Source organism: Oreochromis niloticus, linkage group LG1 (genome assembly GCF_001858045.2).
Source record: "Oreochromis niloticus isolate F11D_XX linkage group LG1, O_niloticus_UMD_NMBU, whole genome shotgun sequence".
Lineage (NCBI taxonomy): Eukaryota > Metazoa > Chordata > Actinopteri > Cichliformes > Cichlidae > Oreochromis > Oreochromis niloticus.
In genome coordinates, this window is record NC_031965.2 from 11,910,239 (window position 1) to 11,924,333 (window position 14,095).

Here is a 14,095-nt window from a genome sequence, read left to right on the forward strand (position 1 = left end):
CAGCCTCCCTCCCTCCGCTCTGCCGCCCCACTGACAGCCACACTGAATGGGTAGTTTCCCCTTTCGCCTCTCACTTTGCATAAAGCCCATAGAAATCCCAGGAACAGGCTCCCAGTCATTTGCCTGTCACATTAACTTGGCACCTCACTTTCCTCTGGCTCTTTAACCACTGTGACCCACCCAAACAAATGACCTGTTCATTCAGCACAAAGCCCCCTCCCCTCCCCGTCAGCCTTCCGGCCTCAATTCGCTTCTCTTCTAACCTCTTGTAACCTTCCCTTCAGCCTTCGTTTCCCTTGTTTTCCTCTAGCAGTTACTTCAGTACTTAAAAGTAAATAATTATGTTTTTTTCACATAAATTTTATGACAACTAACTCAGTCCAGTGCAGTGAAAGGTGGTAAATAAATCCCAGTCACCTGAAGAACACACGCAAACTCCATATAAATCAAAGAGCAAAGCATAGTTTTAAAGATGTTCCTGCACTTTTTGTCATTTTCTTTTAAAAATGTCCTTTTTAACAACTTTCATGCAGAAAGGCTCGGAAAAGTTTTCTAACCAGTTACACCAGAATGATACCATGTAGAACTACTACAAAGGCAGGTATATTTACCACCTTCCAGTAAATACACAAAGCTTACTGGGTTTAATGAGAGGCTGACACGGCATGCAACAGCTACTGCTGTTTGGAGAAACGATGAGTGCAGGTGCAGGGCGGACTGAGGAAGCTTGTGTGTGTTCGCACTGCGTTCACTTTATTTACTTGGAATGCCATGAGTGAGCGTGTTTGTCAGTTGTGCGTTAAGGTCGAGCTTTTCTGATATATCAGTGGTCACAGAGGCCAAGTAAACACCGAGGACAGACGGCCACTGTGCTCAGTCGCAGCTCATTCACTCTCACACACACACAGACACACCGCTGCAGTGATTAATTGTAGTGATTATGGAGGGTCGAGGTGTATACATGGAGGCAGTGGGGCAGCTCCCTATCTGTTGGATCACACAGTTTCTGTTGCCACGAAGAAAAAGCCCATTAGAGGGACAAATGTGGTCTGTTTCACACGAAATCAAGGTCGCCGTCGTCATCTTCAAGCGACACGAACGCACACTGTAACACCTGTGTCTGACTCCTCCCTCATCATAAGCTTTTACCTTCATTTATATTGGAGGATACTTTAAGGGCCGGCTCATCGTCGAGGAGAGATCAACCTTTTGTTCTTTTGTGTGCATCTGTTAAAATGTGATCTTTTTGTTTTCTATAAATAAGTTGATACTGATCACAAAAATCCATCACTTCATCAGACGTGTTCCCTCTCAAAGAGACTTCAGCAGCTCATTTCTCATTATGCTTAATGAACCAACTCATCTAGTTTTGGATTAATATGATTAAAATAATTTTAACTATTTACAATAAGAGCTGGCAGTGAAGATTCAGACCAGATGTGTCAAACATAAGGCCCCAGGGCCACAATTTTTGGACTTTCATCTGTGTTTTCATAGGTTTTACAGCTTTTCCTGCTCATAAAGACTCTCCAGCATGGTCATTCATACTGCACCAGTTAATTAATTAATAGACAAACAATAAATAAATGACAATAAACAATACATGACAAAAAAGTTCCTGTTTTTCAGCATCCAGCCCTCGATGTAAAATGAGTAGGGCGTCCCTGATTTAGACATATGCAGTCAGTTTCCAGTAATCAATGTGTCACCTTCTAGTTTGTCAAGTGCGTACAGTCGTGTGTTTGTGGTTGACAGAACTGTGAAGTCCTGTGAAAAAGATGATTGTAGCTTGTAGAGACACCTTCAGCAGCAGTAACTTGCACTAATTCTTTCCTGCGTGATTTTATCAGTGTTTCACATCAGTGTCACACTTTTCTTTACAACACTGATTTAGTCCATTGAGGTTTGTGGGCATTTGTTTATGCATAGTTCTCTTAAGGTTGCTCCACAGCATTTCAATCAGTCTGAGATCTACACTGTAACTGGGTCACTGGAACATCTCGATTCTTATCTTTTTCCACTTGTCATAGAAGAGTTGTTTTGCTCAGGATCATTGTCCTGTTACATAACCTAGTTTCGGGCCACACTTCATCATTTGACACGTGGCCTGGCATTTGACTCGAGAATACTTTCTTACACAGAGGAGTTCATGGTCGACTCAATGACTCCAGGGTGTCCAGGTCCTGTGACTGCAAAACGACCCCACATCATTACCCATCCACCACCGTGCTGGAAATGCTTGTGTGAGCTGTTTGATTTTGCCTAATCTGCCCAGAGGACATTGTTCCACACATGCAACTGCGAACCTAAACCATGCTGCCATGTTCTTTTTAGAGAGAAGATGCTTTCTCCTAGTAACCCATACTTGTTTAACCTTTTTCTAATTGTATTTTCAAAAGCCAAACATGCGTCTGAGATGTTTTTTGGAGTTTCTCTGAACGTTATGTGGTCTGACTGTAACCGGTGTGTTCCTGCGTTGTGTCTGACAAAGAAAGGTAAAAGAAACAAAGACCTCCAAGTAAATAACTTGCCCACTCCAGCTCCTCTCCCACAGGGGAATTGTAGAAAAGGGGCTTCATTTATTTATTATTATTATTATTATTATTATTTATTTATAGCATTTAACAAAAACAAGCACAATGATGACAATAATTGAACTAAAATCACAATCAGAAACAGGAGGGGCTCCAACTGATAATGAACATAACTACAGGCTTGAAGGCCCTAAAAGTCAGGTATAAACTGGCAAATAAAATGTGTGGTCTAGAACACATTCTGTGTAATTAAAACAATATGTAATTTATGGCCGGGTTACATGACCATGGAGTGAATATGAAGGAATGTCCACACCTAAACACACACCTAAATGGCAGAAAACGGCCAAAACTTGTGATTTTATTGAGGTGCTCAAACTTGCTTATAATGAGCTAATTAACGGTGTCCGATTAGCAGCACCGGGCTGCTACTTACCTCCTTAATTTCTATGGAAGTTGTTCAAAGGACTGCAGAGAGTCATGTGAAAACTATTTTTTCCACGTGACTGTACATTTAGACATATACGTAGTGACTATGAAAGACTACAGAGTTGATCTTGTGAGTGGCATACAGAAGGGTTTTGTTGAGCTGAGCTCTGGCTGGGACAGTGAACTCTACTGCAGGAGAATTAAGTTGTCTCAGCTAATCCAGTTTATTAAATGTAATGTATTAGCTACATTAAAATTTGGTGTTTTCTTTAAATACGTATGGTTGACAGAAATAAGAGTTATATACACACACAGGTAAAGATGTTTCTTGTGTAAATTAGAGCTGAAACGATAATTAGCCGACTGGCAGAAAATTAATTGGGTGCTGTTTTAATAAATGGTTGATTTCAGTCATTTTTTTCCAGTAAGCATGCCAAATATTTACAGCTTGCACCCCATTAATGTTGATATTTTCTAGTCCAGTCAATCAACAGAGAGAAAATTGGCAGATATAATGTTTAGTTGCTGCTGTGGACATAAAGAAACATGTTCAATTCAATTCAATTCAATTTTATTTATATAGCGCCAAATCACAACAAAAGTCGCCTCAAGGCGCTTTATATTGTTGATGTGATGGATTTTGTGTTTCAGGCTCCCGATCAGTGTGAGCTCCTGTTTTGGTCTCCTCCTGCTGCTGTAATAACTACTGAATTAATATTCACCGGTGTGCATCATGAACCGGTGCTGTAGGTAAAGAGCAGCCTGTGCTTTCAGTGCTGAGGCTGAACAACAGACACAAAAGCGATACAAAGCTGCAAATTTGCAGGTTGTTTGCAAATGGATTTCTCTGCAGCCCTTTCACAAAACACCGAGTAATTTGATCAAGTGTTAATATGAAAAATATTGCTCGTGATAATGTGAACCTGACAGTTATTTGTAGTAAAGTGTTCTTGTTGTCTTTTTTTTGGACGGTAATGAGGAGTCTCCCTCTGAGTTTCTCTTAAGTGGCACTTTTGCCCTGTGATCCTAATTATCTCTGAGGACCTCCTTATTACAGCTTCAATTGATGGAGGAGGAAGGAAAGAAGTTTATAATCATGTTCAATTAGTGCTCCTTCACATTTTATCTGAGCCCTTCCACTGTGCTAATGACTTATTTGTACCAATTATTTGCTTTGCTGAGCTTGTTAACCCCCGCGTTCACCTTGGCAGTTAAAGCGATTGCTGTGAGGAGTGCTTCAGCGTTTCCCTTTTACAGGTCTTATGAAATGAAAAACTGAGTCCTCTGTGGGTCTGTGAGCTGCTTTTTTCTTACCGTAGGTCACAAAATGCACCACAAACCACAAACCTTGTACTTCAGACCTCATTACTTAACGATCTGTCACAGTTGCGTGTCAGCCGAGATGCTGGTTTGAGCTCCGATCTGGTTGAAGCCAGGTTGTTTTCCCATCCTGGAAAAAGGTCCTGGAAATAGTATGGATAAAAGGTTTAATGGACATTTTAATGCAGTGTAGTGAAGCTTTCAATATGTTAAATCAGTTTATTACAGCAGACGAGTGATAGTCCGCTCATACCTGAAGTATAGTCTGGTTTTTATGTTATTGTTGTTGATTTTAAAGGCACGTGCCTTAGTTTTTAAGCAAAATATTCAGCATATGAAAAGAGTGAGAGGATTCACGGTGGATTTCTGATTTTTTGCACTGTAGGTCAGATGTAAACTGAGAGGTTTTGAAAAAGCAGTGAGTCTGTAGCCTCAGCTGAAAGATATTGAGCTATTTTGGTCATTATTTCTTGCTTTTGGGTCTCAGTCATACATTGTGAAATGCATCTCTCCATCTCTCTCACACCCGTGCAAGCACACATTATTATTTTCTTGTTCTTCACTCATATTAATAGAGAACGGTGTGCAAGAACTAATCAACTCCCCCAAAAACAACGGTCTGAGCTGCCGTTGTTAAGAAAAATGGTGTCCGGCAGACAGGGACAGATGAGAGAAACCCAAAGTTAATGACTAATTAATTATCACACAAAATGTGATTAACTATCAGTATGTCAAACTTGGACAGAAGATCGCATTTACTTCAAGATGGTTCCACAAAGTGGGCACACTTAGTGGACTCGTTAAAGTCAGCGTTGTATCCAAAGGGCTAAGTGGTCACAGCAGAACATGTAACAGAAACCACATAAAACTAAGAACTAAACTAAACTCAGTGTGTTCAAGTTTAATAAGCGGGGATGGATGGATGTAGGGATGGAGGGACAGACGGACGGATAGATGGATGGATGGATTTATTTATTATACGTACTCTGTGCATGTCTGAAAATCAGAAAAGAACAAAGAAAAGTTTTCTCAAAGTTATGGAAACCTATTGGCCAAATAAATTAACCAGCATCCTCTCTGGTTCAGAAGTCAAGCAAATAAACAAAGAACAGAACATGCCCTTCATCTTTGTTTTTTCACCTCCTCATTATGAGAGTGTGGAGGGTGGAGGAGGTGACTCATGTTTGAGTTAAAAGTCAAGTTTTGCTTTGTGTGCTTTATGAAGCCTTCTGTTGAACCTGCTGTTGAATCATTGTTGAAGAAATATTGTTTCTGAAATAATTACCAAAAGTGACTAAATGTGCCGCATGTTAATTTGTGGATGCTGGGGCGTCTCACTTCTTTCCACTGAAGGGGAAGGAAAGATGAAGTGCCGTTTCAATGAACATGACAAAAATAGACCAGAATCTGAATATAATAAAGCAGCCTTGGCTTCATGAAGAATGACACATTCATACCAGATAGGTTGAGGCCGGGTTAACAACAGTCACCACCCTTTTGACCAGTGGAAAGTGTGTTAAATGGACTAGTTCTTTTCTGTTCTAATTGAGCACTCAAAGTGCTTCAGCGTGTATCCAGGGATCAAACCACTAACCTTCCAATTAGCAGATGACCTGCTCTACCTCCTGAGCTACAGGCATATATACCTTCTATCCCCAGGCAGTCTCATATCCGAGTACTAACAGGCCCGACCCTGCTTAGCTTCCAAAATCAGACAATAGTGGGTGTGCTCGGGTTGGTGAGGTTGATCATAAGCCAAGTTTACAGTACCTGGTATTCACAGGCGGCCTCCCATGCAAGTATTAAACCAGGCCCAACCCTGTTTGGCTTCCGAGATCAGACCCCAATCAGCTGCTATTGGGCGAAGACAGAGGAGGAGGAGAGGGGAAAGGCACGTTTAAAGGCAGTAAGACAGAAGTACATGTAGGAGTGTGGAGGTGACGGCAGGGACTGACTGGTAACAGGAGACCAGAGAGAAGATTCATGGAAGTATTGAAGAAGCAGAAGGTTGGTGTGACAAGGAAACAGAAAACTGAACACGAGCATCGCTGTAAAGATCTATTGACTTTCATTACGCTGTGACATGTTTTTTGGGGAGCAGGGGGGTTTGCCTGCCTGTGTATAAAGTCTGGCTGCTGTTAGCTTGCTGCAGGACGGCCTCTTCAACTGTTTTGTTTTCTATTTGCCTGAAAAGCTTTCAAAGCCTCCTCCAGTCCCTCCCGGGCAAAAAAAAATTTGGAAAATCCAGTTTGAGTACTGCTCTCACTAGTCTCTGTGATCAAAGATCAAGGGAAAGGCTTCTATAACAGTAAAAGCATTGAATTATACATAACAATATGAAAACTCAATGCACGCACACACACAAAGCCCTCCTCTAATTTGAGGCGCTGATCCTGAGTGGGCTCTTGTGTCCTGCAGAGACTGATGAAAGCTTCTCATCTTAAGGACAGGTCAGAAGATGGAGCGAGGTCTGAATGCTTTCAAAGGGACCCAAATGACCTCTGAGAGCTGAAGCACCAGCGCTCTCTGCCTCTACACAACCTCCCTTTAATCTCACTCTGCTCTCTGCCAGCACTTGGTTATCCCAGTGAGTGAAAGAGAAAAGAGAGAGCCTCTTGTTTTTATCTGTTGTCTCATACGCCGAGTTTTTCTTCAGGCTACTTGGTTCAGCCCAATCGATGTGCTCATAGGAGCTGCCATCGCAGGAGAGCAGACGTGAAGATAGAGAAAAGAGAGCCGTGCAGGCATGTAACTGCTGAAGAGATAGGATGGGGGAAAAGGAGGCGGTGGAAGTGGTAGATGAAAACATAAAAGGCTGTCTTGGTGAGGAAGGAGAGATGGAAAGGAGAGAAAAGGGCTCATCATTTTGCTCTCCATTTCATCTCACGGTGCTATAAAAGAGAGATGAAATCAGAAGGCTGTCAGGTAAAGAGGAGTAAAACCTTTGCCTCCCGCTGAAATGGACCGAGGAGAGAAATGGGGAGGAGAGAGGCAGAGCAACCTGCATCAGTTCTCCTTCACAGGAAAAGCTCTCGACTGTCAAGAGAACAAAACACCTTGCATCAGGCAAAGCCTTTCAGAGTGGTTAGAAGCCTTTACAGGCGCACAGTCAGCTTTTAGCACGGATTGAAGGGAAGTCTTTCTTTTATGAATTGAGAGAAAAAGTCTTTAATGGATTTTTTTTAGGTAAGATATCGAAATTTATGCCGACAACAAAATGTAAAGAAAAACAGAAATATGAAATGATATCCAGGCTGTTCTCATTTGTCATACGTCTCTGAAATAAAACAGTTAATGAAATCACACTAGGATGGATGTCGAGGTTAAAAAAACGTCTAAGTGAAGGTTGACTGGACCTGTGTATGGATACATTATGTGGATACTAGACCCCGATCATGAGAATTTATTTCTATTTGATTCAGTGCGCCTCTCTTTACATTTGGTGCAGAACAGGCCACTAATCAAAGTTCGTGGGCAGGAAGGAGGGTTAGTGAGCATCCTTCTGCAAACTCACTCTCATCAAAAGTCATATCAGTAACAACAAATCCCAGTTTGTCATGTGACGCCTTGGTAAAATAAATTGCCCATCCATGCTTTGGACATGGAGGATCTTATACTCTCACAGCTTGTTGCACTGCTTTTCTGTGTCAGTATATGAGCAAGAAATCCTTTAGTATTAAATATAGACACGGTAATCACATCGTCTTAATTAAAGCTGTCCCTTTACTTTTTAATTGCATAGTAATGTGGTTGATTTCTCAATTGCAACAAACTGATTTTAGTTGTCAGTCAATTTCAGTTCTCTGTGGTGTACCCCAAGGCTGCATTCTAGGCCCCATTCTCTTCCCTCTAGTCATTCTATGCTGATGATATGTGGCTGTACATATGCTTAAAATAGGTGATGTGCACACATTTAAATCAGCTCTGTAAATACTTATCTTGACCTTTAAGTTGTCTATCACAATTTTTTTTTTTTGTTTGTTTTGTCTTTTGTTTGTTTCATTTTTAGGGGGAATTTCACTTGCCTTAAATTATCTGCTTTTATGACATTTATGCTTATGTGTAGGAATCAGAGCTCTTTCTAGATATCAAAATTAAATGTTTGAGAGTGTGTGAGCTGTTGTTTAATTGTGAGGGGTTTTATCAGTCACTTCAGCCTAACTGAGCTTCATATTTCCGTTGGTGAACAAGCGGGATCCTTTTATTGTGAAAAACTAACAGGAAATATGTTTACCTTTCATGATAATAAACTCCACTAGCTTGATTATAAACCTTGCTTAGAGTCAGGCTTTCACTGAACATCACTCACAGTGGAGCAATAGATTTTCACTAATTGCAGCCATTTGTGGCAAAATTACCGCTACACCCCCAACTGCAGGAAAAACCCTCCAGTTGCCACAACTAAACCACAAAAGAGACGCTGAATGCAAATGATGTTCCCAGCTACAGTCATGACAGTCCACAATCCTCACCAACTACCTCCCAGCATGTGTGTGTTACACCCAGCAATTAATGTAACATTTACAGATTGCACAAAATACTGCCAAAAACAGTCACTTTTCATATTATGCAGAAGGTTACGCGAGGTTAGCTTCAGGTCCTTGAGCTGGTAATTGATGTGGAAGTATCTGTACAAAATATGTCCATGTATGCATGAGCTCAGCCATATGCACAGCGCCTTCAGCCCACACGCGCAGCTAAAATCACCCCATATTGCATCCTCAAGCACCCCGTCTCCCCCCTCTCTCACATGCACAGTCAGAAATCACAGCCTTACAGCCAGCACCCCCACAAAAGTGAAAATGAATGTACTCGCCACCTGTGGTGGGAGCAGAACAAGAGAGTGGGAGAGGAAGAAAGAGAGGAGAAAAAGAAACGACATGGCAAGTGTTCATGGCAGTGAGTCAGTACAACAGGATTCAGACGCTGACATTAATAGTATGTATCATGAGTCATCTCCTGTGGCCTGTACTTGACAAAAATGCGTAATGAAAAAAAAGAGAAAAGTTGCAGCTTGACAGTCATATAGCTGTTTGTGTTTGCATGATATTCATTTGTGAGACATTTTATCCAGAAATGCTGCCCAACAATCATCTCAGATATCAGCACAAAGCCACAAATTCCCAGAGTAGCTTGTCTTTTTCTTAGGTGTGTGTGTGTGGGGGGGTGTGTGAAATGCAAGTGTGACTGAATGTGTCTCTGCTGGCTGTGTGATTCATGTGAAGCCACCGAGTAGTCACTCTCTAGCCGTGCGTGTACGTGCATGTCTGTGCATGTGTGTGGTTTGGCGAGCCACACTGATCCAGAGCTGCATGTCTCATCCCTCCCACCATTACTCCTGTCAGCAGGCCCGAAACCACAAACCATCCTGTCTGGAAACAAAGCCATTAAGTCACAACAACCGTCTCTGTCTCTCCCACGCCCTTTGCTTCAGTTCACAAGTCCTCGCCCCACCGCACTCCACCGTTTCATATCAAAGTGTGCGCTGACAATCATATTCAAAGGAAGAACCGACACTGAACTGTTTCTGTGAGCAAAAATTACACCTGCAGTAATCACTGCACGTCTCTATAAAAAGTTACATATGTACTTCTGATTTTTTCTTTGCACAGCGCGGAAGAAGAACAACCGAGCTGTTTCTATTAGCCGATGATTAATGAGCAACGTCAACTGTTTTTCCTGACAGCAACGGAAAAATTGAGGTGTTTCTTTATCCTTTTGCCTTAAAAGTAAAAAATCATAATAATATATAACAAGTGGTATATTTTAAAATCAGCAAAGCATTGCAGAATTTCAGATGGCAACTGAATCTTTAAAAAAAACAAAACAGTTAACTGATGTGATATGAAAGCTGTCCTGTAGCTGTTGTCATTAACTTGCACAGCTCCATCAGTGTGTTAGAGCAGGTGCTCTGCTGCCTGTCCAGTGAGCGGTGCAGAGGATTATCCGCTTGTTTAGTGACCTCCTCTCCATCACTGCTTCAAAAGTATCCAGTGTGCAGCCAATCACAGAGCCAGCCTTCCCGATCAGTTTATCCCATTCGTTGGGTGTCACCAGCTCCCATGGTGCCCTCCCAGCAGACCGCAGCAAAGCACCCTCCATCATTTTGATGCACGTTGAACGGTTTCAGCATCCTTGGGAAGTATGAAATGCTCTTCCCCTTCTAGTATACAGCCTCTTTGCTGGGCTTCCAGTTCAGCCTGTTGTTGATGTTGGTGCCCCTGGACTTGTGCTTCTCCGCCACATCAACATCCTGACCATGTAGCCGTCCTCTTACTTCTAAAGTTGATCGTCATCTAACTGGTCTCATTTACATTCAAACATAGATGATTCTTTCCAGAGCACTCCACAAAATCATCCGCTGGTGCAGCGTCCTCCTCTAGCCCCACACCAATACAACCACTGCAGAACCGTGTCAGTATTTCTGTAGGTGGCATGAGCTTGCGCTGTGCTGAAGGTTTGTCTCATTTGTTTCAGTGCTGAATATCAAAAAAGCATTTTGTTTGCACTGAGGGAGTGTTCAAAGAAGAAACATGTAGCATAACATGTAGTCTTTTCAAGTTTGGATTTTGCAGTAATCAGATTAAATAACATTTTTTGTTATACTTTAGATTATGTTGCTAGCTGCTATATCATTTGCATTCAGTAAGTCAATATGCCGCTTTATTATCATTATTTATACTTTAACCACCTTAGTCTGAATGTTAAAAAAAAGAGCAGTAACAGCAGTTTTAGCTGAATCAAATGAAAACTGGGTTTGAGCATTAACATATTTTGTGATTTTCATCTGTTCACGTCGGGGTTGGTGCCTAAGAAGTAGATTTTTGAACTTGAAAAAGGGAAGCAGTATTCTCATTATCCACTTCCGTGATTTAAACTTGTGGTTGGACTGTATCTTTAGAATTACTATTAGACACGAGTTTACTTTCTAATGCCTCTAATCATGACGGCTCGGTAGTCCTTTTCCATTATGTTAGAAATACAGAGCGGACACTACATACTGACAGGGAAAAAAGATCCCAAAAGTAGCCAACTATTATTTTACCAAATCTAAAACTTTAGAAATCAGTTTTAAAAGAAAAAAAAAGTATTTTAAATGGGAAAATAACATGCTGGTGTTTTCTGGAAGGATTAATCGATGGCTGAACACAAGTTTAAAAACTAATAAGACCCCACAAAGTCCCAGTGAGAAAAGTAGCCTTCAGCCCACAGACCTCCATGAAAACCACAATCCACGCGAGTTGTTCTTAAAATTGGCCTTTTGTACAGGTAAAGCAAACAAAGTGTACCGAGTTACCTTTGATCAGAGCTACGCCGTTTCCCTGTTTACACTCAGTTTGCTAAGCTAACAGTCTGCGGGTTGTAACATCATATTTATGTAAGAGTGCTGTCAGGAAGCAGAATTCCCCAAAATGTCAAAGCATTCCTTTAAAGTTCCATCCCCGCGATGCTGGCTTGCGTGCCAGAGCAGTCCTTCGCACTGCACGGGTGCTTGTCGGGAACACCTGATGAACACCGTTGGGTCATACAATATGAAATGGGCCAGTCTAGAAAAACAGTTTTATTGATTTTATTAACAACTGTACATTTCTTTTCAGTGCCGACAGCATTTGCTACATACTTTGGTGTTATTCAGAGGGACTGGTGCATTTCACCCCGTTCATACTTTCTTGTGGGAAATGCTGACAAGAACCAGGAGCACAGTTTGAATTTTACACCACCTTGATTCACTAACTTGAGTTTTTCTGTTGTTTATATTTAAGTGCCATTACCACCTCCTCATTCTTCTTCTTTTTATTATTAACAAGCATCTACAGGCATCGAGCACGTCTGTAGAGACGGACCGATCCGCGCAGTCAGTCGGGTCAAACGTCTGCCTGCCTCCCCGTCACGACCAAACAAACACGTTCCAGGAATATTGATAAGATACAAAGGGCAGAGTGATTCCAATAGCACAGATTGGACTGTTTGAGTTTGGTCTGTAGCCAGGAAATCAATGGAGCAATTCAACATCCACATTACGTCAAGTTAGCAAAAAGCACATTGTCATTCAGTTTGTGCCCGCTGTGCTTCTGCTGCCAACTGAGGTCCAAGGGTTAGGCTAAGCGTAAATGTTTCCCCATCTCCCTTAAACTAACAAGGTAAAACAAACAGGGGACAGATAGCACAGACAGAGCAGTACACTTAGTACACTTTAAAAAGAATTTCTATATATATATGAATGAAATTTACATCCATCTCTTTTCACGAATCATAGTGCCCCGTTCGATCCCACAGTAGTCCAAGCGGCCGAGGCTCCGTCTCACACAGGAACCGTGATTTCTTGTCCGGTAAGAGCACTGTGACAAAAAGGCCATTTTTGAAAAATCGACAAGTTTGGTGCTCCTCTGATTTCCAAAAAAAAGATCAGCCAGCAGAATGTGCTTTAAGAAAAACAAAGAGCAAAACTGTTAAAAAGTTCTCATGTCCCACTCAAATATCAAACAGAGTGGGAGGGGGAGAAAAAAAATCACCACAAGTACACCCAGGACATGAAAATATATATATTTTTATAATATATATAAAATGTCTTATTTATTCCAATATGTACACTTTGCACAAGATGTCTGGGGAATGAGTTTCTCACAATGAAGCGCTGCTTCACCAGGTTACATCCAAATGTTCTTGAGGAAGGAAAAGACCAAAAAAGAGCAACCCAAAAATAAACCCAAAGACAAAAGGACGAAAAAAGAAAAAAGTTAATTTCTTTCCAGTACAAGCATCCTCAGGCCGACAGCGCCTCTGATTTCCACAAGTACACTTTGAGAAATCTGCAGCCCGCAGACGGTTGGTCAGGGAGAAAACTTTAATCTCAGTAGAAGTGCTGAAGCAGAGCGGGAGCCTCTTTCTCTCTAGTAGATGACCTCGTAGACGGTGGCCTTCTTGTCACCGGATCCTGTCACAATGTATTTGTCATCTGCTGAGATGTCGCAGCTCAGGACGGAGGACGACTCCTTCGACTGTGGAAGGGGGAAAAAAACCAAAACAGAATTGCCACTGAATATTCCAAGTTTGATCATTTCTTTTGTGTCGGTTTTCAGGTTCTCAGTCTTGGACTCAATATTTTAACCACAAGGAGGGAAAACTATGTGATTTGTTCAGCAACATATGGGTACACAGCTGTTTAATTCAGTCAGATTACTCATGAATTAGCTGCCCAACTGTCCTTCAGGTAGAATCTGCTGATGTCACATTAGCTCAAGGACAAAATATAAACCAGAAATCTGAGCTGGAAAAGCCTCGGCTTGCATTTTAAAGTTACGAAACAAAACGAATGAATTGTATACAAGTGCAGTGTGAGATTAAAACAAATTAGGCTGGTTGAAAATTATTCTAGGACTCATCGGCCTCTCTTTGCACTGTACACACTGTGCAGCTCCAGTTAAAAAGTTTGGACACACTCGCTCCTTCATGTCCAAACCTTCGACTGGAGCTGTGTATTTGTAGTTATCCAGTTACCTGGAATATGCTGGCACCATAAGGAGTCCTCCATGCATTCAGCAGGTTGTCCTTCCCTGTGCTCACAAACCATTTACCTGCAAACACAGAACACACCTCTTTAGTACAATCCAACGTGTGTGTGCTGAAAGAGAGACACACAAACACGGTCACTGCTGTCCTTCAGTCCTGCAATAGAGCTGTGCAGAACACAGCCAACACGTGACTGTAATAACATCATCAATGGCCATAAAAACCTGAAGGGGAAAAATTGCCACTACACCAGCAATCATAAAATCCCCATAATGAAGGAGACTCACACCACTTCCTCTTAG

At 41.7% G+C, this 14,095-nt stretch overlaps 1 protein-coding gene across 1 annotated transcript in view; it reads right to left on the minus strand.

Moving 5' to 3' along the window:
- Window positions 1–11,829: 11,829 nt before the first annotated feature.
- LOC100690688 (transducin-like enhancer protein 3-B) overlaps window positions 11,830–14,095 on the minus strand; it is a 28,806-nt gene continuing 26,540 nt past the window's right edge. The window contains 2 exon segments of the mRNA XM_005461548.4: window positions 11,830–13,282; window positions 13,782–13,858. Coding sequence (XP_005461605.2) covers window positions 13,175–13,282; window positions 13,782–13,858 — 185 coding nt within the window. The 3' untranslated portion in view covers window positions 11,830–13,174.